Consider the following 20,775-nt stretch of genomic DNA (forward strand, 5'->3'; position numbering starts at 1 on the left):
TCACTCTGACACTGTCACTATCCCTCTCTCTGATACTGTCACTATCCCTCTCTCTGATACTGTCACTATCCCTCTCTCTGATACTTTCGCTATCCCTCTCTCTGACACTGTCACTATCCCTCTCTCTGACACTGTCACTATCCCTCTCTCTGATACTGTCACTATCCCTCATTCTGACACTGTCACTATCCGTCTCTCTGATACTGTCACTATCCCTCACTCTGAAACCGTCACTATTCCTCTCTCTGACACCGTCACTATCTCTCTCTCTCTGAAACTGTCACTATCCCTCTCTCTGACACTGTCACTATCCCTCACTCTGACACTGTCACTATCCCTCTCTCTGACCCTGTCACTATCCCTCTCTCTGACACTGTCACTATCCCTCTCTCTGACACCGTCACCATCCCTCTCTCTGATACTGTCACTAGCCCTCTCTCTGACACTGTCACTATCCCTCTCTCTGACACTGTCACTATCCCTCACTCTGACACTGTCACTATCCCTCTCTCTGATACCGTCACTATCCCTCTCTCTGACACTGTCACTGTCCCTCTCTCTGACACTGTCACTATCCCCCTCTCTGATACTTTCACTATCCCCTCTCTCTGACACTGTTACTATCCCTCTCTCTGACACTGTCACTATCCCTCTCTCCGATACCGTCACTATCCCCCTCTCTCTGAAACTGTCACTATCCCTCTCTTTGACACTGTCACTATCCCCCTCTCTCTGACACTGTCACTATCCCTGTCTCTGACACTGTCACTATCCCCCTCTCTGACACTGTCACTATCCCTCTCTGTGATACTGTCACTATCCCTCTCTCTGACACTGTCACTATCCCTCTCTCTGATACTGTCACTATCCCTCTCTCTGACACTGTCACTATCCCTCACTCTGAAACTGTCACTATCCCTCTCTCTGATACTGTCACTATACTTCTCTCTGACACTGTCACTATCCCTCTCTCTGACACTGTCACTATCCCTCTCTCTGATACCGTCACTATCCCTCTCTCCGATATCGTCACTATCCCCCTCTCTCTGAAACTGTCACTATCCCTCTCTCTGACACTTTCACTATCCCCCTCTCTCTGACACTGTCACTATCCCTCTCTCTGATACTGTCACTATCCCTCTCTCTGACACTGTCACTATCCCTCTCTCTGATACTGTCACTATCCCTCTCTCTGACACTGTCACTATCCCTCACTCTGACACTGTCACTATCCCTCTCTCTGATACTGTCACTATCCCTCTCTCTGACACTGTCACTATCCCCCTCTCTCTGACACTGTCACTATCCCTCTCTCTGACACTGTCACTATCCCTCTCTCTGATACTGTCACTATCCCTCCCTCTGACACTGTCACTATCCCTCTCTCTGATACTGTCACTATCCCTCTCTCTGACACTGTCACTCTCCCTCTCTCTCTGACACTGTCACCATCCCTCTCTCTGATACTGTCACTATCCCTCTCTCTGACACTGTCACTATCCCTCTCTCTGATACTGTCACTATCCCCCTCTCCCTGACACTGTCACTATCCCTCTCTCTGATACTGTCACTATCCCTCTCTCTGACTCTGTCACTATCCCTCTCTCTGACACTTCACTATCCCTCTCTCTGATACTGTCACTATTCCTCTCTCTGACTCTTCACTATCCCTCTCTCTGACACTGTCACTATCCCTCTCTCTGATACTGTCACTATTCCTCTCTCTGACTCTTCACTATCCCTCTCTCTGATACTGTCACTATCCCTCTCTCTGACACTGTCACTATCCCTCTCTCTGATACTGTCACTATCCCTCTCTCTGATACTGTCACTATCCCTCTCTCTGACACTGTCACTATCCCTCTCTCTGATACTGTCACTATCCCTCTCTCTGATACTGTCACTATTCCTCTCTCTGACTCTTCACTATCCCTCTCTCTGATACTGTCACTATCCCCTCTCTCTGACACTGTCACTATCCCTCTCTCTGACACTGTCACTATCCCTCTCTCTGATACTGTCACTATCCCCCTCTCTGACACTGTCACTATCCCTCTCTCTGATACTGTCACTATCCCCCTCTCCCTGACACTCTCACTATCCCTCTCTCTGATACTGTCACTATCCCTCTCTCTGACTCTGTCCCTATCCCTCTCTCTGACACTTCACTATCCCTCTCTCTGATACTGTCACTATTCCTCTCTCTGACTCTTCACTATCCCTCTCTCTGATACTGTCACTATCCCTCTCTCTGACACTGTCACTATCCCTCTCGTCCTCTCTCTGTCTCCATCACTCTCCCTCTCTCTCCTCATCTCAATCACCCTTCCTCTCTCCCTGTTTTCATCACTGTCTCTCTTCCCTCTCTCCCCTTCACCAACTCTCTCCCTTCCAGTCCCCATCTCCCGCTTTCTCTTTTTGTCCCGTCTCTCTCTTTCCATCTCCCTCCCTCTCTTCTCTCCATCTCTTTCTCTCTTCCTCTCTCCAGTCTCCACCCCTCTCTCTTCCCTCTCTCCGCAACTCTAACCCTCTCCTTCCCTCTTCTCATCTCCTTTCCTCTCCTCTCTCCCTCTCCCTCCCCATCTCCATCTCTGTCTCTCGCTCCCTCACCCTCTCTCGTGCCCCCCGCATCTCCATCCATGGCTTCATCTTGCACTCTCTCTTTCTCCATTTTTCTCCCTCTTCTGCTGCATCTCTTTCCATCACTCCATCTCTCCCACACTTTCCTTTTCTGGTTCACTGCCATTCCCCATCTCTCTCCAGAATTCCGCGCCCCCTGCCCCGTCAATGTAGGAAACACAACAACAATCTGCGCACAGCAAGATCCCACAAGCAGCAATGTGATAATGACCCGGATCATCTGTTTGTTTTTAGTGATGTTGGTTGAGGGATAAATATTGTCCCCAGGACACCGGGGAGAACTCCCCCCCCCCCACCCCCCCCTGCTCTTCTTCCAAATAGTGGCCGTGGGATCTTTTACACCCACCTGAGAGGGCAGACGGGGGCCTCGGTTTAATGTCTGATCTGAAAGACGGCACCTCCGACAGTGCAGCACTCCCTCAGTACTGACCCTCCGACAGTGCAGCACTCCCTCAGTACTGACCCTCTGACAGTGCGGCACTCCCTCAGTACTGACCCTCCGACAGTGCAGCACTCCCTCAGTACTGACCCTCCGACAGTGCGGCACTCCCTCAGTACTGACCCTCCGACAGTGCGGCACTCCCTCAGTACTGACCCTCCGACAGTGCAGCACTCCCTCAGTACTGACCCTCCGACAGTGCGGCACTCCCTCAGTACTGACCCTCCGACAGTGCGGCACTCCCTCAGTACTGACCCTCCGACAGTGCGGCACTCCTTCAATACTGACTCTCCGACAGTGCAGCACTCCCTCAGTACTGACCCTCCGACAGTGCAGCACTCCCTCAGTACTGACCCTCCGACAGTGCGGCACTCCCTCAGTACTGACCCTCCGACAGTGCAGCATTCTCTCAGTACTGACCCTCCGACAGTGCACCGCTCTCTCAGTACTGACCCTCCGACAGTGCGGCACTGCCTCAGTACTGACCCTCCGACAGTGCGGCACTCCCTCAGTACTGACTCTCCGACAGTGTAGCACTCCCTCAGTACTGACCCTTCGACAGTGCGGCACTCCCTCAGTACTGACCCTCCGACAGTGCAGCACTCCCTCAGTACTGATCCTTCGACAGTGCAGCACTCCCTCAGTACTGACCCTCCGACAGTTCAGCGCTCCCTTAGACTGACCCTCCGACAGTACAGCACTCTCTCAGTACTGACCCTTCGACAGTGCGGCTCTTCCTCAGTACTGACCCTCTGACAGTGCAGCACTCCCTCAGTACTGACCCTTCGACAGTGCGGCACTCCTTCAATACTGACCCTCCGACAGTGCGGCACTCTCTCAGTACTGACCCTCCGACAGTGCGGCACTCTCTCAGTACTGACTCTCCGACAGTGCAGCATTTCCAGAGGGGGAGAGAGTCAGAAAGAGAGAGAGGGAGAGTGAGAGAGAGAGGGAGTCAGAGAGTGAGAGAGAGAGCAAGAGGTTGAGGGACAGTGAGAGAGAGGGGAACAGAGGGAGAGATGGTGGTGGGGGCGGGGTTTGGGAGACAGGGTGAGAATGAGGGAAAAGAAGGGAGAGAGACAGAATGAGAGAAAGAGCGAGTAAGAGAGAGAAAGAGAGAGTAAGAGAGAAAGGAAGTGTGAGTGAGGGGGAGAGCAAGAGAGAGTGGGGGAGAGAGAGTGGGAGTGGGAGAGACTGAGAGACAGATAGGGAGAGTGAGAAAGAGAGGGAGAGTGAGTGAGAGAGGGAGAGAGAGGGGGAGAGGGAGAGAGAGGGAGTGAGAAAGAGGGAGAGTGAGAGAGAGGGGAGAGTGAGAGAGGGGGGAGAGAGAGGGAGAAAGGGAGAGTAAGAGAGAGGGAGTGAGAGAGGGAGCAAGAGAGAGAGGGACAGTGAGAGAGGGGGGAGAGAGAGGGAGAGTGAGAGAGAGGGAGTGAGAGTGAGAGAGGGAGCAAGAGAGAAAGAGGGAGAGAGTGGGAGAGTGAGAGAAAGGGAGTGAGAGAGTAAGAGAGAGAGGGAGAGGGAGAGAGAGTGAGAAAGAGAGGGTGAGAGAGAGGCAGAGAGTGAGAGAGAGGGAGTGAGAGAGGGAGTGAGAGAGGGAGAGAGAGAGAGAGAGAGAGTGAGAAAGAGAGGGAGAGTGAGAGAGAGGTGGAGAGTGAGAGAGAGGGAGTGAGAGAGGGAGAGAGAGAGAGCGAGAGTGAGAAAGAGAGGGAGAGGGAGAGAGAGGCGGAGAGTGAGAGAGAGGGATTGAGAGGGGGAGTGAGAGATTGAGAGGGAGCGAGAGAGAGGGAGAGAAAGAGGGAGAGAGGGAGAGTGAGAGAGAGGGAGTGAGAGAGTGAGAGAGAGAGGGAGTGTGAGAGCGAGGCGGAGAGTGAGAGAGAGGGAGTGAGAGAGGGAGTGAGAGAGGGAGAGAGAGAGAGAGAGAGTGTGATAGAGAGGGAGAGTAAGAGAGAGGCGGAGAGTGAGAGAGAGGGAGTAAAGAGAGGGAGTGAGAGAGGGAGAGAGAGAGAGTGAGAAAGAGGGAGAGTGAGAGAGAGGGAGAGTGAGAGAGAGTGGAGAGTGAGAGAAAGGGAGTGAGAGAGTAAGAGAGAGAGGGAGAGGGAGAGAGAGTGAAGAAAGAGAGGGTGAGAGAGAGGCAGAGAGTGAGAGAGAGGGAGTGAGAGAGGGAGTGAGAGAGGGAGAGAGAGAGAGAGTGAGAAGAGAGGGAGAGTGAGAGAGAGGGAGGAGAGTGTGAGAGAGAGGGATTGAGAGAGGAGTGAGAGATTGAGAGGGGCGAGAGAGAGGAGAGAAGGGAGAGAGGAGAGAGTGAGAGAGGGAGTGGAGAGAGTGAGAGAGAGAGGGGAGTGTGAGAGCGAGGGGCGGAGGAGAGGTGAGAGAGAGGGAGTGAGAGAGGAGTGAGAGAGGGAGAGAGAGAGAGAGAGAGAGTGAGATAGAGAGGGAGAGTGAGAGAGAGGCGAGAGTGAGAGAGAGGGAGTAAGTGAGGGGTGAGAGAGGGAGAGAGAGAGAGAGTGAGAAAGAGGGAGAGTGAGAGAGAGGGAGAGTGGGAGAGAGAGCGAGAGTGAGAGAGAGGGAGTGAGAGAGTGAGAGAGGGAGCGAGAGAGAGGGGAGAGAAAGAGGGAGAGAGGAGAGTGAGAGTGGGGAGTGAGAGAGTGAGAGAGAGAGGGAGAGTGAGAGAGAGGAGTGAGAGTGAGTGAGAGTGAGAGAGGGAGCGAGAGAGAGAGGAGAGTGAGAGAGGAGGAGAGAGACAGGGAGAGTGAAAGAGTGGAGAGTGTGAGAGAGGGAGAGAGAGGGAGGAGAAGGGGAGAGTGAGAGGGGGAGAGAAAGAGAGAGAGAGGAGAGTGAGAGAGAGGGAGTGAGAGTGAGAGAGGGAGTGAGAGAGAGGGAGTGAGAGAGGGAGTGAGAGATTGAGAGAGGGAGCGAGAGAGAGGGGAGAGAAAGAGGGAGAGAGGGAGAGTGAGAGAGAGGGAGTGAGAGAGAGAGAGAGAGGGAGTGTGAGAGCGAGGCGGAGAGTGAGAGAGAGGGAGTGAGAGAGAGTGAGAAAGAGGGAGAGTGAGAGAGAGGGAGAGTGAGAGAGAGAGGGAGAGTGAGAGAGAGGGAGTGAGAGAGGGAGCGAGAGAGAGAGGGACAGTGAGAGGGGGGAGAGAGAGGGAGAGTGAAAGAGAGGGAGTGAGAGAGTGAGAGAGGGAGCGAGAGAGAGGGAGAGAAAGAGGGAGAGAGGGAAAGTGAGAGAGGGGGAGTGAGAGAGTGAGAGAGAGAGGGAGAGTGAGAGAGAGGGAGTGAGAGTGAGTGAGAGTGAGAGAGGGAGCGAGAGAGAGAGGGAGAGTGAGAGAGGGGGAGAGAAAGAGAGAGAGAGGGAGAGTGAGAGAGAGGGAGTGAGAGTGAGAGAGGGAGTGAGAGTGAGAGTGAGAGAAGGGGAGAGGGAGAGGAAGAGCTGTAGCATGGAGTAACCGCTGAATCTTGAGTGGATAGTGCTTTGATTTGAGTTGGTGATGATTCATAGACGGGTTTTATGTGAAGCTTTCCGCTGGAACAGCAAAGGGAAGTGTGAGGGAGGAGGAGGCAGTGAATTTTGAGGTTTTGGCAAGACATGAGTTACAGTAGAAAATTATTCGAGATCTCAATTCCGATTATGCACAGAGGAGAAAGTGTGCACAGAACAGACAGGGTCAGAGGGAAATCAGAGAGGGATTGAATCCGGATCCCTATCTCTGTAACCTCCTCCAGCCCCGACAACCCTCCCTATCTCTGTAACCTCCTCCAGCCCCGACAACCCTCCCTATCTCTGTAACCTCCTCCAGCCCCGACAACCCTCCCTATCTCTGTAACCTCCTCCAGCCCCTACATCCCTCCCTATCTCTGTAACCTCCTCCAGCCCCGACAACCCTCCCTATCTCTGTAACCTCCTCCAGCCCCTACAACCCTCCCTATCTCTGAAACCTCCTCCAGCCCCTACAACCCTCCCTATCTCTGTAACCTGCTCCAGCCCCTACATCCCTCCCTATCTCTGTAACCTCCTCCAGCACCTACATCCCTCCCTATCTCTGAAACCTCCTCCAGCCCCGACAACCCTCCCTATCTCTGTAACCGCCTCCAGCCCCTACCACCCTCCCTATCTCTGTAACCACCTCCAGCCCCTACAACCCTCCGAGGTCTCTGAACTCCTCCAACAGTGCAGAATGGTCCCAGGGATGAGGGACTTCAGTTAATGCGGAGAGACTGGGAGAAGCTGGGATTGTTCTCCTTAGAGCAGAGAAGGTTAAGGGGGGAGATTTAATCGAGGCGTTCAAAATCATGAGGGGGTTTTGATGGAGTAAATGAGGAGAAACTGTTCCCAGTGGCGGGAGGGTCGGTAACCGGAGGGACACAGATTGAGGATAATGGGTAAAAGAACCAGAGGGGGTGGGGGGGGAGAATTTTTTTGACGCAGTGAGTTGTTGTGATCGCAATTGCTCTTCGTATTCCCTGGATGAAGGCGGAATGTGGGATTGTTGCCGTGTCTTCTGCTACGGAGGAGATTCGAGGAGGAGGGAATCTCAATAATTGCTGCGTAAAACTATCTATTAACTGTCTGCATTTTTCTTTCAGTACCTCTCCAAATGCAGTGCTTCCCAATCATCTTCCTGCTCGCCTCCGTCATCTGTGGTAGGTGTCATTATCAATGTTCATTAACGGAAATGATCTGTAACAGTCCTGATGGCGAGAGAATCCCAAAATTGAGGAGCTGAGGGAGCAGAAAGCAGAGAAATCATTTGGGAGTGAGGGGGAGAGTGGGATTAGACTGGGTGGGATATTAAAGGGTGTGGGGAGTGAGGGGAGATTGGCATTAGACTGGGTGGGATATTAAAGGGTGTGGGGAGTGAGGGGGGAGAGTGGGATGAGACTGGGTGGGATATTAAAGGGTGTGGGGAGTGAGGGGGAGAGTGGGATGAGACTGGGTGGGATATTAAAGGGTGTGGGGAGTGAGGGGGAGAGTGGGATGAGACTGGGTGGGATATTAAAGGGTGTGGGGAGTGAGGGGGAGAGTGGGATGAGACTGGGTGGGATATTAAAGGGTGTGGGGAGTGAGGGGGAGAGTGGGATGAGACTGGGTGGGATATTAAAGGGTGTGGGGAGTGAGGGGGAGAGTGGGATTAGACTGGGTGGGATATTAAAGGGTGTGGGGAGTGAGGGGGAGAGTGGGATGAGACTGGGTGGGATATTAAAGGGTGTGGGGAGTGAGGGGGAGAGTGGGATTAGACTGGGTGGGATATTAAAGGGTGTGGGGAGTGAGGGGGAGAGTGGGATTAGACTGGGTGGGATATTAAAGGGTGTGGGGAGTGAGGGGGAGAGTGGGATTAGACTGGGTGGGATATTAAAGGGTGTGGGGAGTGAGGGGGAGAGTGGGATGAGACTGGGTGGGATATTAAAGGGTGTGGGGAGTGAGGGGGGAGAGTGGGATTAGACTGGGCGGGTTATTAAAGGGTGTGGAGAGTGAGGGGGAGTGGGATTAGACTGGGTGGGATATTAAAGAGTGTGGAGAGTGAGGGGGAGTGGGATTAGACTGGGTGGGATATTAAAGAGTGTGGGGAGTGAGGGGGAGAGTGGGAATGGACCATGTGGGAAAGCAGACTCGATGGGCTCAATGGCCTGGTGTTGGGAGATGTTGGATGTTTCCAACACGAAGACTGCGTATTTACACCTCCGTAAACTCGCCAGTTTCCGCCCCCACCTCAGCCCGTCTGCTGCTGAAACCATCGCCCCTGCGTCTATTTCCCCCGACTATTCCAACACTCTCCTTCTCCAGCCTCCAATCGCCCACCCTCCCTAAACTTCAGCTCATCCCAAATTCTGCTCCCCACCCCATCCCGCCGTGTCCTAACCCGCCCCCAGCCCCTTTCACCCATCATCCACTGTCGCTTGCTGATCGACACTCTCTCGCTGTCCGGCTATTCCTGCATTTTGATACTCTCAGCCTTGTTTTCAAATCCCTCCATGGCCTCGTCACGCTCAACCTCCATATCTCTGTAACCTCCTGCAGCCCCTACAACCCTCCCTATCTCTGTAACCTCCTCCAGTCCCAACAACCCTCCCTATCTCTGTAACCTCCTGCAGCCCCAACAACCCTCCCTATCTCTGTAACCTCCTCCAGTCCCAACAACCCTCCCTATCTCTGTAACCTCCTTCAGCCCCGACAACCCTCCCTATCTCTGTAACCTCCTCCAGCCCCTACAACCCTCCCTATCTCTGTAACCTCCTCCAGCCCCTACAACCCTCCCTATCTCTGTAACCTCCTCCAGCCCCTACAACCCTCCCTATCTCTGTAACCTCCCCCAGCCCCGACAACCCTCCCTATCTCTGTAACCTCCTCCAGCCCCGACAACCCTCCCTATCTCTGTAACCTCCTCCAGCCCCGACAACCCTCCCTATCTCTGTAACCTCCTCCAGCCCCGACAACCCTCCCTATCTCTGTTACCTCCTCCATCACCTACAACCCTCCCTATCTCTGTAACCTCCTCCAGCCCCGACATCCCTCCCTATCTCTGTAACCTTTTTCAGCCCCTACCACCCACCCTATCTCTGTAACCTCCTCCAGCCCCGACATCCCTCCCTATCCCTGTAACCTCCTGCAGCCCCTACAACCCTCCCTATCTCTGTAACCTCCTCCAGCCCCGACAACCCTCCCTATCTCTGTAACCTCCTCCAGCCCCTGCAACCCGCCCTATCTCTGTAACCTCCTCCAGTTCCTACAACACTCCCTATCTCTGTAACCTCCTCCAGCCCCTACAACCCTCCCTATCTCTGTAACCTCCTCCAGCCCCGACAACCCTGCCTATCTCTGTAACCTCTTCCAGCCCCTACAACCCTCCCTATCTCTGTAACCTCCTCCAGCCCCTACAACCCTCCTGATCTCTGTAACCTCCTCCAGCCCCGACAACACTCCCTATCTCTGTAACCTCCTCCAGCCCCGACAGCCTTTCCTATCTCTGTAACCTCCTCCAGCCCCTACAACTCTCCCTATCTCTGTAACCTCCTCCAACCCCGACAACCCTCCCTATCTCTGTAACATCCTCCAACCCCTACAAACCTTCCTAACTCTGTAACCACCACCAGCCCCAACAAATCTCCCTATCTCTGTAACCTCCTCCAGTCCCTACGTCCCTCCCTATCTCTGTAAACTCCTCCAGCCCCGACAACCTTTCGTATCTCTGTAACCTCCTCCAGCCCCTACAACCCTCCCTATCCCTGTAACCTCCTCCAGACCCGACAACCCTCCCTATCTCTGTAACCTCCTCCAGCCCCTACAACCCTCCCTATCTCTGTAACCTCCTCCAGCCCCTAAAAACCTCCCTATCTCTGCAACCTCCTCCAGACCCTACAACCCTCCCTATCTCTGTAACCTCCTCCAGCCCCTACAACCCTCCCTATCTCTGTAACCTCCTCCAGCCCCGACAACCCTGCCTATCTCTGTAACCTCTTCCAGCCCCTACAACCCTCCCTATCTCTGTAACCTCCTCCAGCCCCTACAACCCTCCTGATCTCTGTAACCTCCTCCAGCCCCGACAACACTCCCTATCTCTGTAACCTCCTCCAGCCCCGACAGCCTTTCCTATCTCTGTAACCTCCTCCAGCCCCTACAACTCTCCCTATCTCTGTAACCTCCTCCAACCCCGACAACCCTCCCTATCTCTGTAACATCCTCCAACCCCTACAAACCTTCCTAACTCTGTAACCACCACCAGCCCCAACAAATCTCCCTATCTCTGTAACCTCCTCCAGTCCCTACGTCCCTCCCTATCTCTGTAAACTCCTCCAGCCCCGACAACCTTTCGTATCTCTGTAACCTCCTCCAGCCCCTACAACCCTCCCTATCCCTGTAACCTCCTCCAGACCCGACAACCCTCCCTATCTCTGTAACCTCCTCCAGCCCCTACAACCCTCCCTATCTCTGTAACCTCCTCCAGCCCCTAAAAACCTCCCTATCTCTGCAACCTCCTCCAGACCCTACAACCCTCCCTATCTCTGTAACCTCCTCCAGCCCCTACAACCCTCCCTATCTCTGTAACCTCCTCCAGCCCCGACAACCCTGCCTATCTCTGTAACCTCTTCCAGCCCCTACAACCCTCCCTATCTCTGTAACCTCCTCCAGCCCCTACAACCCTCCTGATCTCTGTAACCTCCTCCAGCCCCGACAACACTCCCTATCTCTGTAACCTCCTCCAGCCCCGACAGCCTTTCCTATCTCTGTAACCTCCTCCAGCCCCTACAACTCTCCCTATCTCTGTAACCTCCTCCAACCCCGACAACCCTCCCTATCTCTGTAACATCCTCCAACCCCTACAAACCTTCCTAACTCTGTAACCACCACCAGCCCCAACAAATCTCCCTATCTCTGTAACCTCCTCCAGTCCCTACGTCCCTCCCTATCTCTGTAAACTCCTCCAGCCCCGACAACCTTTCGTATCTCTGTAACCTCCTCCAGCCCCTACAACCCTCCCTATCCCTGTAACCTCCTCCAGACCCGACAACCCTCCCTATCTCTGTAACCTCCTCCAGCCCCTACAACCCTCCCTATCTCTGTAACCTCCTCCAGCCCCTAAAAACCTCCCTATCTCTGCAACCTCCTCCAGACCCTACAACCCTCCCTATCTCTGTAACCTCCTCCAGCCCCTACAACCCTCCCTATCTCTGTAACCTCCTCCAGCCCCGACAACCCTGCCTATCTCTGTAACCTCTTCCAGCCCCTACAACCCTCCCTATCTCTGTAACCTCCTCCAGCCCCTACAACCCTCCTGATCTCTGTAACCTCCTCCAGCCCCGACAACACTCCCTATCTCTGTAACCTCCTCCAGCCCCGACAGCCTTTCCTATCTCTGTAACCTCCTCCAGCCCCTACAACTCTCCCTATCTCTGTAACCTCCTCCAACCCCGACAACCCTCCCTATCTCTGTAACATCCTCCAACCCCTACAAACCTTCCTAACTCTGTAACCACCACCAGCCCCAACAAATCTCCCTATCTCTGTAACCTCCTCCAGTCCCTACGTCCCTCCCTATCTCTGTAAACTCCTCCAGCCCCGACAACCTTTCGTATCTCTGTAACCTCCTCCAGCCCCTACAACCCTCCCTATCCCTGTAACCTCCTCCAGACCCGACAACCCTCCCTATCTCTGTAACCTCCTCCAGCCCCTACAACCCTCCCTATCTCTGTAACCTCCTCCAGCCCCTAAAAACCTCCCTATCTCTGCAACCTCCTCCAGACCCTACAACCCTCCCTATCTCTGTAACCTCCTCCAGCCCCGACAACCCTCCCTATCTCTGTAACCTCCTCCCTCACCTACAGCCCTCCCTATCTCGATAACCTCCTCCAGCCCCTCCAACCCTCCCTATCACTGTAACCTCCTCCAGCCCCTACAACCCTCCCTATCTCTGTAACCTCCTCCAGCCCCTACAACGCTCCCTATCTCTGTTACCGTCTCCAGCCCCTTCAACCCTCCCTCTCTCTATAACCTCCTCCAGTCCCTACAACCCTCCCTGTCTCTGTAACCTCCTCCAGCCCCGACAACACTCCATATCTCTGTAACCTCCTCCAGCCCCTACAACCCTCCCTATCTCTGTAACCTCCTCCAGCCCCAGCAACACTCCCTATCTCTGTAACCTCCCTCCAGCCCCGACAACCCTCCCTATCTCTGTAACCTCCTCCAGTCCCTACAACCCTCCCTATCTCTGTAACCTCCTCCAGCCCCTACAACGCTCCCTATCTCTGTTACCGTCTCCAGCCCCTTCAACCCTCCCTCTCTCTATAACCTCCTCCAGTCCCTACAACCCTCCCTATCTCTGTAACCTCCTCCAGCCCCTACAACACTCCATATCTCTGTAACCTCCTCCAGCCCCGACAACCCTCTCTATCTCTGTAAACTCCTCCAGCCCCGACAACCTTTCCTATCTCTGTAACCTCCTCCAGCCCCTACAACCCTCCCTATCCCTGTAACCTCCTCCAGACCCGACAACCCTCCCTATCTCTGTAACCTCCTCCAGCCCCGACAACCCTCCCTATCTCTGTAACCTCCTCTCTCACCTACAACCCTCCCTATCTCAATAACCTCCTCCAGCCCCTACAACCCTCCCTATCACTGTAACCTCCTCCAGCCCCGACAACCCTCCCTATCTCTGTAACCTCCTCCAGCCCCTACAACCCTCCCTATCTCTGTAACCTCCTCCAGCTCCTACAACTCTCCCTATCTCTGTAACCTCCTCCAGCCTCTACAACACTCCATATCTCTGTAACCTCCTCCAGCCCCTACAACCCTCCCTATCTCCGTAACCTCCTCCAGCCCCTACAACCCTCCCTATCTCTGTAACCGTCTCCAGCCCCTTCAACCCTCCCTCTCTCTATAACCTCCTCCAGTCCCTACAACCCTCCATATCTCTGTAACCTCCTCCAGCCCCTGCAACCCTCCCTCTCTCTATAACCTCCTCCAGCCCCGACAACCTTCCCTATCTCTGTAACCTCCTCCAGCCCATGCAACCCTCCCTATCTCTTTAACCTCCTCCAGCCCCTACAACCCTCCCTATCTCTGTAACCTCCTCCAGCCCCTACAACCCTCCCTATCTCTGTAACCTCCTCCAGCCCCTACAACTCTCCCTATCTCTGTAACACTCTCCAGCCCCTACAACCCTCCAACCCTCCGAGATCTCTGCACTACTCCAATTCCGGCCTCTCGCCCATTCCCCCGATTCCCATCGCTCCACCAGTGGCGGCCGTGCCTGCAGCTGCCCTGGGGTCCCTGAGCTCTGGAATTCCCTCCCTAAACCTCTCCGCCTCTCTCTCTCTCTCTCCTCCTTCAAGACGCTCCTTGAAAAACCGACCTCCCTGACCGAGCCTTTGGTCGCCGGTCCCTAATATCTCCTGACGTGGCTCGGGTTGAGATTTTTATGCCATGTGCTTCTGCGAATTCTGTTTTATTGTGGTGAAGGCACGATATCAATGTAGTTTTTGTTGTCCTAGACGTCGCTTGCACGCAATGGCTTGTGACAACTCCCAGTGTTGTAACTGGAGCCGAAGATTCCTGTCTGGTGATCCCTTGCAGATACAGATATCCAATCAAATTTATGAAGTGGGCAAACAAAGATCTCAAGTGGTTGTTTGGAAACAAAACTCATGGGACCCAAGTGATTTCTGGAAAAGGGACCCAGGACCCTCGTTTCCAAGGTCGCACGGTATTTGCTGGCAAGGGGAAATATGAAGACTGCACCTTGATGATAAAGAAGTTGAAGAAGAGTGATGAGGGAACCTATTACTTTCGAATGGAATTCGACAAGGATAATAAATATTCAGGCCCTGACGGTGTCTTGGTATCTATTTCTGGTAAGTCTCAATGCATTTCCGATCAAACCGCACACTAATGGGAAACAGAACAGTCTGGATGGGCTAAACGATCTCCTCCTGCTCTGAAAGTCCTGTTTCAATAATGTGATAACTTCAAAGCTGACATGAGGCATTTTCTACTGCTGTGTTTTTATAGAATTTCACAGCACAGGAGGAGTCCATTCAGCCCATCGTGACTGTGCCGGTTCTTTGAAAGAGCTATCCAATTAGTCCCCACTCTCTCCCCCTCTCTCCTTCCCCCATCATCCTGCAAATTTTTCCCCTTCCAGTATTTCTCCAATTCTCCCCTTTTGAAAGTTACTATTGAATCTGCTTCCACCGCCCTTTCAGGCAGCGCGTTCCAGATCACAACAACTCACTGCGTCAAAAACATTCTCCTCCTCTCCCCCCCTCTCCGGTTCTTTTACCCATTATCCTCAATCTGTGTCCCTCTGGTTACCGACCCTCCTGCCACTGGGAACAGTTTCTCCTCATTTACTCCATCAAAACCCCCTCATGATTTTGAACGCCTCGATTAAATCTCCCCCTTAACCTTCTCTGCTCTAAGGAGAACAATCCCAGCTTCTCCCAGTCTCTCCACATTAACTGAAGTCCCTCATCCCTGGGAACATTCCAGTAAATCTCCCTCCGCACCCTCCCCAAGGACTCGACATCCGTCCTGAAGTGTGTGGCGACTGGAATCGGACACAATTCTCCAGCTGGGGACTGACTGGTGATTTATAAAGAGTTTAGTGTAACTTTCTTTGCTTTCCACAGTTTGACCACACTTGGAGCACTGTATACAGTTCCGGTCTCCATGTACCTCGGTTAGACCACACTCGGAGCACTGTATACAGTTCCGGTCTCCATATTACTAAAAGGATATAGAGGCCATTGAAAAGTGCAAATAAGATTTACAAGGACGATCCCAGAACTGAGAGGTTATAACTATCAGGAAAGACTGACCAGTCTGGGGGTCTTTTCTCTCGGACAGAGAAGGCTGAGGGGTGACCTGATTGAGGTCTTTAAAATGATGAAGGGGGTTTCGATCGGGTAGACGTAGAGAAGATGTTTCCACTTGTGGGGGGAGAGACCAGAACTCGGGTCCATCAATATAAGACAGTCACTAATAAATCCAATGGGGAATTCCGGAGAAACCTCTTTCCCCAGAGAGTGGTGAGAATGTGGAACTCGCTCCCACAGGGAGTGGTTGAGGTGAACAGTATCGATGTATTTAAGGGGAAGCTGGATAAACACATGAGGGAGAAAGGAATAGAAGGATATGGTGATAGGGTGAGATGGAGAGAGGGGGTGGGAGGAGGCTTGAGTGGGGCAGAAACACCAGCACGGGAGCAGATGGGCCGAATGGCCTGTTTCTGTGCTTTGAATTCGATTCAACTCGATGTAAATTTGTACTGTGCCTCTACTCACAAAGCCCAGAATGTACCTGGGTGACTCATTCTCTTATCGTAAGACCATAAGATCATAAGAACTAGGAGCAGGAGTAGGCCGTCCGGCCCCTCGAGCCTGCTCCGCCATTCAATAAGATCATGGCTGATCTTTTCGTGGACTCAGATCCACTTACCCGCGCTCCCACCGTATCCCTTAATTCATTTATTGTTCAAAAAGATATCTACCTTAGCTTTAAAAACGTTTACTGAAGTAGCATCAACTACTTCACTGGGCAAGGAATTCCATAGATTAACAACCCTCTGGGTGAAGAAGTTCCTTCTTAATTCAGTCCTAAATCTGCTCCCTCTAATCTTGAGGCTATGCCCTCTTGTCCTAGCTTCACCTGCCAGTGGAAACATCCTCTCTACTTGTATCTTATCTATTCCCTTCATAATTTTATATGTTTCTATAAGATCCCCCCTCATTCTTCTGAATTCCAATGAATATAATCCCAATCTACTCAGTCTCTCCTCATAAGCCAACCCCCTCAACTCCGGAATCAACCTAGTGAACCTCCTCTGCACCCTCTCCAGTGCCAGTATATCCTTTCTCAAGTAAGGAGACCAAAACTGCACACAGTACTCCAGGTGCGGCCTCACCAGTACCTTATACAGCTGCAACATAACCTCTCTGCTTTTAAACTCAATCCCTTTAGCAATGAAGGACAAAATTCCATTTGCCTTCCTAATTACTTGCTGTACCTGCAGACCAACCTTCTGCGATTCATGCACAAGGACACCCAGGTCCCTCTGTATAGCAGCATGCTGCAACTTTTTACCATTCAAGTAATAATCCTTTTTACTGTTACTCCTACCGAAATGAATGACTTCACATTTATTAACATTGTATTCCATCTGCCAGACCTTTGTCCACTCACTCAATGTATCTATGTTCCTCTGCAAAGTTTCACAGTCATCTGCACACTTTGCTCTGCCACTCATCTTAGTGTCATCTGCAAACTTTGACACCCTACACATGGTCCCCAACTCCAAATCATCTATATAAATTGTAAATAATTGCGGTCCCAACACCGATCCCTGAGGCACACCACTAGTGACTGACTGCCAACCAGAATAGCACTCATTTATCCCCACTCTCTGCTTCCTGTTAGTCAACCAATCCTCTATCCATGCTAATACTTTACCCCTGACGCCATGCATCCTTATCTTATGCAGCAGCCTCTTGTGCGGCACCTTGTCGAAGGCCTTTTGGAAATCTAGGTACACCACATCCACTGGGTCCCCATTGTCCAACTTTCTCGTAATGTCATCATAGAATTCCAAAAGATTTGTCAAGCATGACCTGCCCTTCATGAACCCATGCTGCGTCTGCCCAACGGGACAATTTCTATCGAGATGCCCTGCTATTTCTTCCTTGATAATAGACTCAAGCATCTTCCCCACTGCAGAGGTTAAGCTAATCGGTCTATAATTCCCCATCTTTTGTCTACCTCCCTTTTTAAACAGTGGTGTCACATCTGCTGTTTTCCAATCTGCTGGGACTACCCCAGAGTCCAGCGAATTTTGGAAAATTACTGCTAGTGCACCTGCTATTTCTCCCACCATCTCTTTTAGTCCCCTGGGATGCATTCCATCAGGGCCAGGAGACTTATCAATCCTTAGCTCCATTAGCTTGCCCAACACTATCTCTTCCGTAATAATGATTGTTCCCAGGTCCTCACCTACGTTCGTCTCTTTGTCAATTACTGGCATGTTATTAATGTCCTCCGCTGTGAAGACCGATACAAAATACCTGTTCAATGCCTCGGCCATTTCATCATATCCCATAACTAAATTCCCCTTCTCATCCTCGAAAGGACCAATGTTTACTTTAGCCACTCTTTTTCGTTTTATATATTTATAGAAACTTTTGCTATCTGTCTTTATATTCTGTGCTAGCTTTTTCTCATGTTCCATCTTACTTTTCTTTATAGCTCTTTTTGTAGCTTTCTGCTGACCTTTAAAGTTTTCCCAATCTTCCAGTTTCATGCTGTTTTTGGCCACTTTGTATGCCTTCTCTTTCAATTTGATAGCCTCCCTTATTTCCTTAGACACCCATGGCAGATTACCCCTTTTCTTCCAGTCCTTCCTTTTCACTGGAATATACTTTTGCTGAGCCCTTTGAAAAATTGCTTTGAAAGTCCTCCACTGCTCGTCAACTGTCCCACCGTAAAATCTTTACTACTCTGCATTAAATAACATCATGTGCCTTGCTTAACTGTTTCTCAGAAAATGCGTCCAGTTTGATAACTATAACAGCGCCAACAGAGATCGTAGAGGGAACCAAAGTGAACGTTACCTGCTCGGTGAGGTATTTATGCACTGGCATGCTCAGATGGTACGGTTCTGAAGGTTTAAACAAGTCGAAAACAACAGAAAGCACTGATACCTCCCACAATGGCTGGGTGATCAGTCTTACATTAAACTTCATTGCATCTTACAAGGACCATAAGAGGGTGTTGAGATGTGGATTAACAACTGTAGAGAATGAATCGTACAGCCAAAGCATCACCTTAAACGTGAAGTGTAAGTAAGCGGAACTCAACCTCAAGCCGACTGTCTCGGGAGGGTTACAACTCAGTGCCGTAGTGTAACACTTCGCGGGGTGCCTCCATTGCTTTAGCACTCTCTCACTCGGATCACACAGTCGGAAGGTCTTGGGGGCGCACCTCAACTCGACAGACTTGGGTTGCATAATCCAGCCCGACACTCCCAGTGACTGGACTGAGGGAGTGCCGCACTGTCGGAGGGTCAGTACTGAGGGAGTGCCGCACTGTCGGAGGGTCAGTACTGAGGGAGTGCCGCACTGTCGGAGGGTCAGTACTGAGGGAGTGCCGCACTGTCGGAGGGTCAGTACTGAAGGAGTGCCGCACTGTCAGAGGGTCGGTACTGAGGGAGTGCCGCACTGTCGGAGGGTCGGTACTGAGGGAGTGCCGCACTGTCGGAGGGTCGGTACTGAGGGAATGCCGCACTGTCGGAGGGTCAGTACTGAGGGAGTGCCGCACTGTCGGAGGGTCGGTACTGAGGGAGTGCCGCACTGTCGGAGGGTCGGTACTGAGGGAGGGCTGCACTGTCGGAGGGTCAGTACTGAGGGAGTGCCGCACTGTCGGCAGTGCCATCTTTCGGATGAGACATTAAACCGAGGCCCCCGTCTGCCCTCTCAGTTGGGTGTAAAAGATCCCACGGCCGCTATTTGGAAGATGAGCGGGGGGTGGGGGGGGGGGGGAGTTCTCCCCGGTTCCTGGGGACAATATTTATCCCTCAATCTAAAGCAGATAGTTTTTTATTGTTATTGTTGCAGTCACTGTGTTCAGTTCTGGTCCCCTGTCCCTCAGGAAGGATATACTGTCCTCGGGGGCAGGGTGCAGTGCAGATCCACCAGAATGACCCCGGGGCTGAAAGGGTTAAATTACGAGGACGGGTTTCACAGACTGGGCTTGTATTCCCTCGAGTGTAGAAGATTAAGGGGGTGATCAAATCGAGGGGGGGTTTAAGATGATTAAAGGATTCGATCGGGTCGATAGAGAGAAACTATTTCCTCTGGTGGGGGAGGGGGGAATCCAGAACAAGGGGGCAGAACCTTAAAATCAGAGCCAGGCCGTTCAGGGGGTGATGTCAGGAAGCACTTCTTCACACAAAGGGGAGTGGGAATCTGGAACTCTCTCCCCCAAAAAAGCTGTCGAGGCCGGGGGTCAATTGAAAACTTCAAACCTGAGATTGATGGATTTTTACTGGGTGAGGGGATGAAGGGTTACAGAACCAAGGGGGGGGAGATGGAGTTAAGATACAGATCAGTCATGATCTAATTGAATGGAGGAACAGGCTCGATGGGCTGAATGGGCCTCCTCTTGTTCCTGTGTAACAGGCTCGAGAGAGGCTGAATGGGCCTCCTCTTGTTCCTGTGTAACAGGCTCGAGGGGGGCTGAATGGGCCTCCTCCTGTTCCTGTGTAACAGGCTGGAGAGGGGGCTGAATGGGCCTCCTCCTGTTCCTGTGTAACAGGCTCGAGGGGGGCTGAATGGGCCTCCTCCTGTTCCTGTGTAACAGGCTGGAGAGGGGGCTGAATGTGCCTCCTCCTGTTCCTGTGTAACAGGCTCGAGAGGGGCCGAATGGGCCTCCACCTGTTCCTGTGTAACAGGCTCGAGAGGGGCCGAATGGGCCTCCACCTGTTCCTCATCACTATTTACCCTCCTGCAAGGTTTTGCGAGGTCCTTATTCTTCCTGTGTTTGGTGACCTCTGTCCAGGGTTGATGTGTCTCACAGATTCTCTCCTCCTGTTGTACAGATGCCCCGAATGATGTCTACATCACCTCGTCACAAATGACACCATTCCGTGAACGGGACACGATGACTTTAACATGCGTGGTGTCAAGCAGTAATCCCTCAGTAACCAGTTACAGATGGTATTCATCCCCATCAAATAGAATTGGAACTTCTCAACAGACACTGACGATTCGTCATCTTTATTCCAGTAACCGGTATCACTGCGAAGCCACAAATTCAGTAGGAAAGACCTCCTCGGAAGAGCTCAAACTGGTTATCTTACGTACGTATCGAAACCTTCCGTCTCTCACCCGGCATAAAATTCATCGCCCCGAAACTCTACCTCCCCATCCGTGTCCTGACCGGTGCCGAGTCCCGTTCACCCATCACTCCCTGCCCCGTTACTCGCTGTCCTACGCTGGCTCCCGGTCCGGCAACAACTCCATTGTAAATGTCTCATCTTCGTTTTCAAACCCCTCCATGGCCTCCTCGATCACCCTCCCTATCTCTGTAACCTCCTCCAGCCCTAACAACCCTCCCTGTCTCTGTAACCTCCTCCAGCCCCTACAACCCTCCCTATCTCTGTAACCTCCTCCAGCCCTAACAACTCTCCCTATCTCTGTAACCTCCTCCAGTCCCTACA

At 52.3% G+C, this 20,775-nt stretch overlaps 1 protein-coding gene across 2 annotated transcripts in view; it reads left to right on the forward strand.

Moving 5' to 3' along the window:
- Positions 1–20,775, forward strand: part of LOC137352774 (B-cell receptor CD22-like) — a 76,843-nt gene that overhangs the window by 17,537 nt on the left and 38,531 nt on the right. For both annotated transcript variants that reach the window (XM_068018580.1, XM_068018579.1), the window contains exons 2-5: positions 7,661–7,717; positions 14,060–14,419; positions 18,100–18,396; positions 20,155–20,415. In XM_068018580.1, the coding sequence (XP_067874681.1) occupies positions 7,672–7,717; positions 14,060–14,419; positions 18,100–18,396; positions 20,155–20,415 (964 nt within the window). In that variant the 5' untranslated portion in view covers positions 7,661–7,671. The remainder of the gene's footprint in view (positions 1–7,660; positions 7,718–14,059; positions 14,420–18,099; positions 18,397–20,154; positions 20,416–20,775) is intronic.

This window comes from Heterodontus francisci, chromosome 39 (assembly GCF_036365525.1).
Source record: "Heterodontus francisci isolate sHetFra1 chromosome 39, sHetFra1.hap1, whole genome shotgun sequence".
NCBI classification, from domain to species: domain Eukaryota; kingdom Metazoa; phylum Chordata; class Chondrichthyes; order Heterodontiformes; family Heterodontidae; genus Heterodontus; species Heterodontus francisci.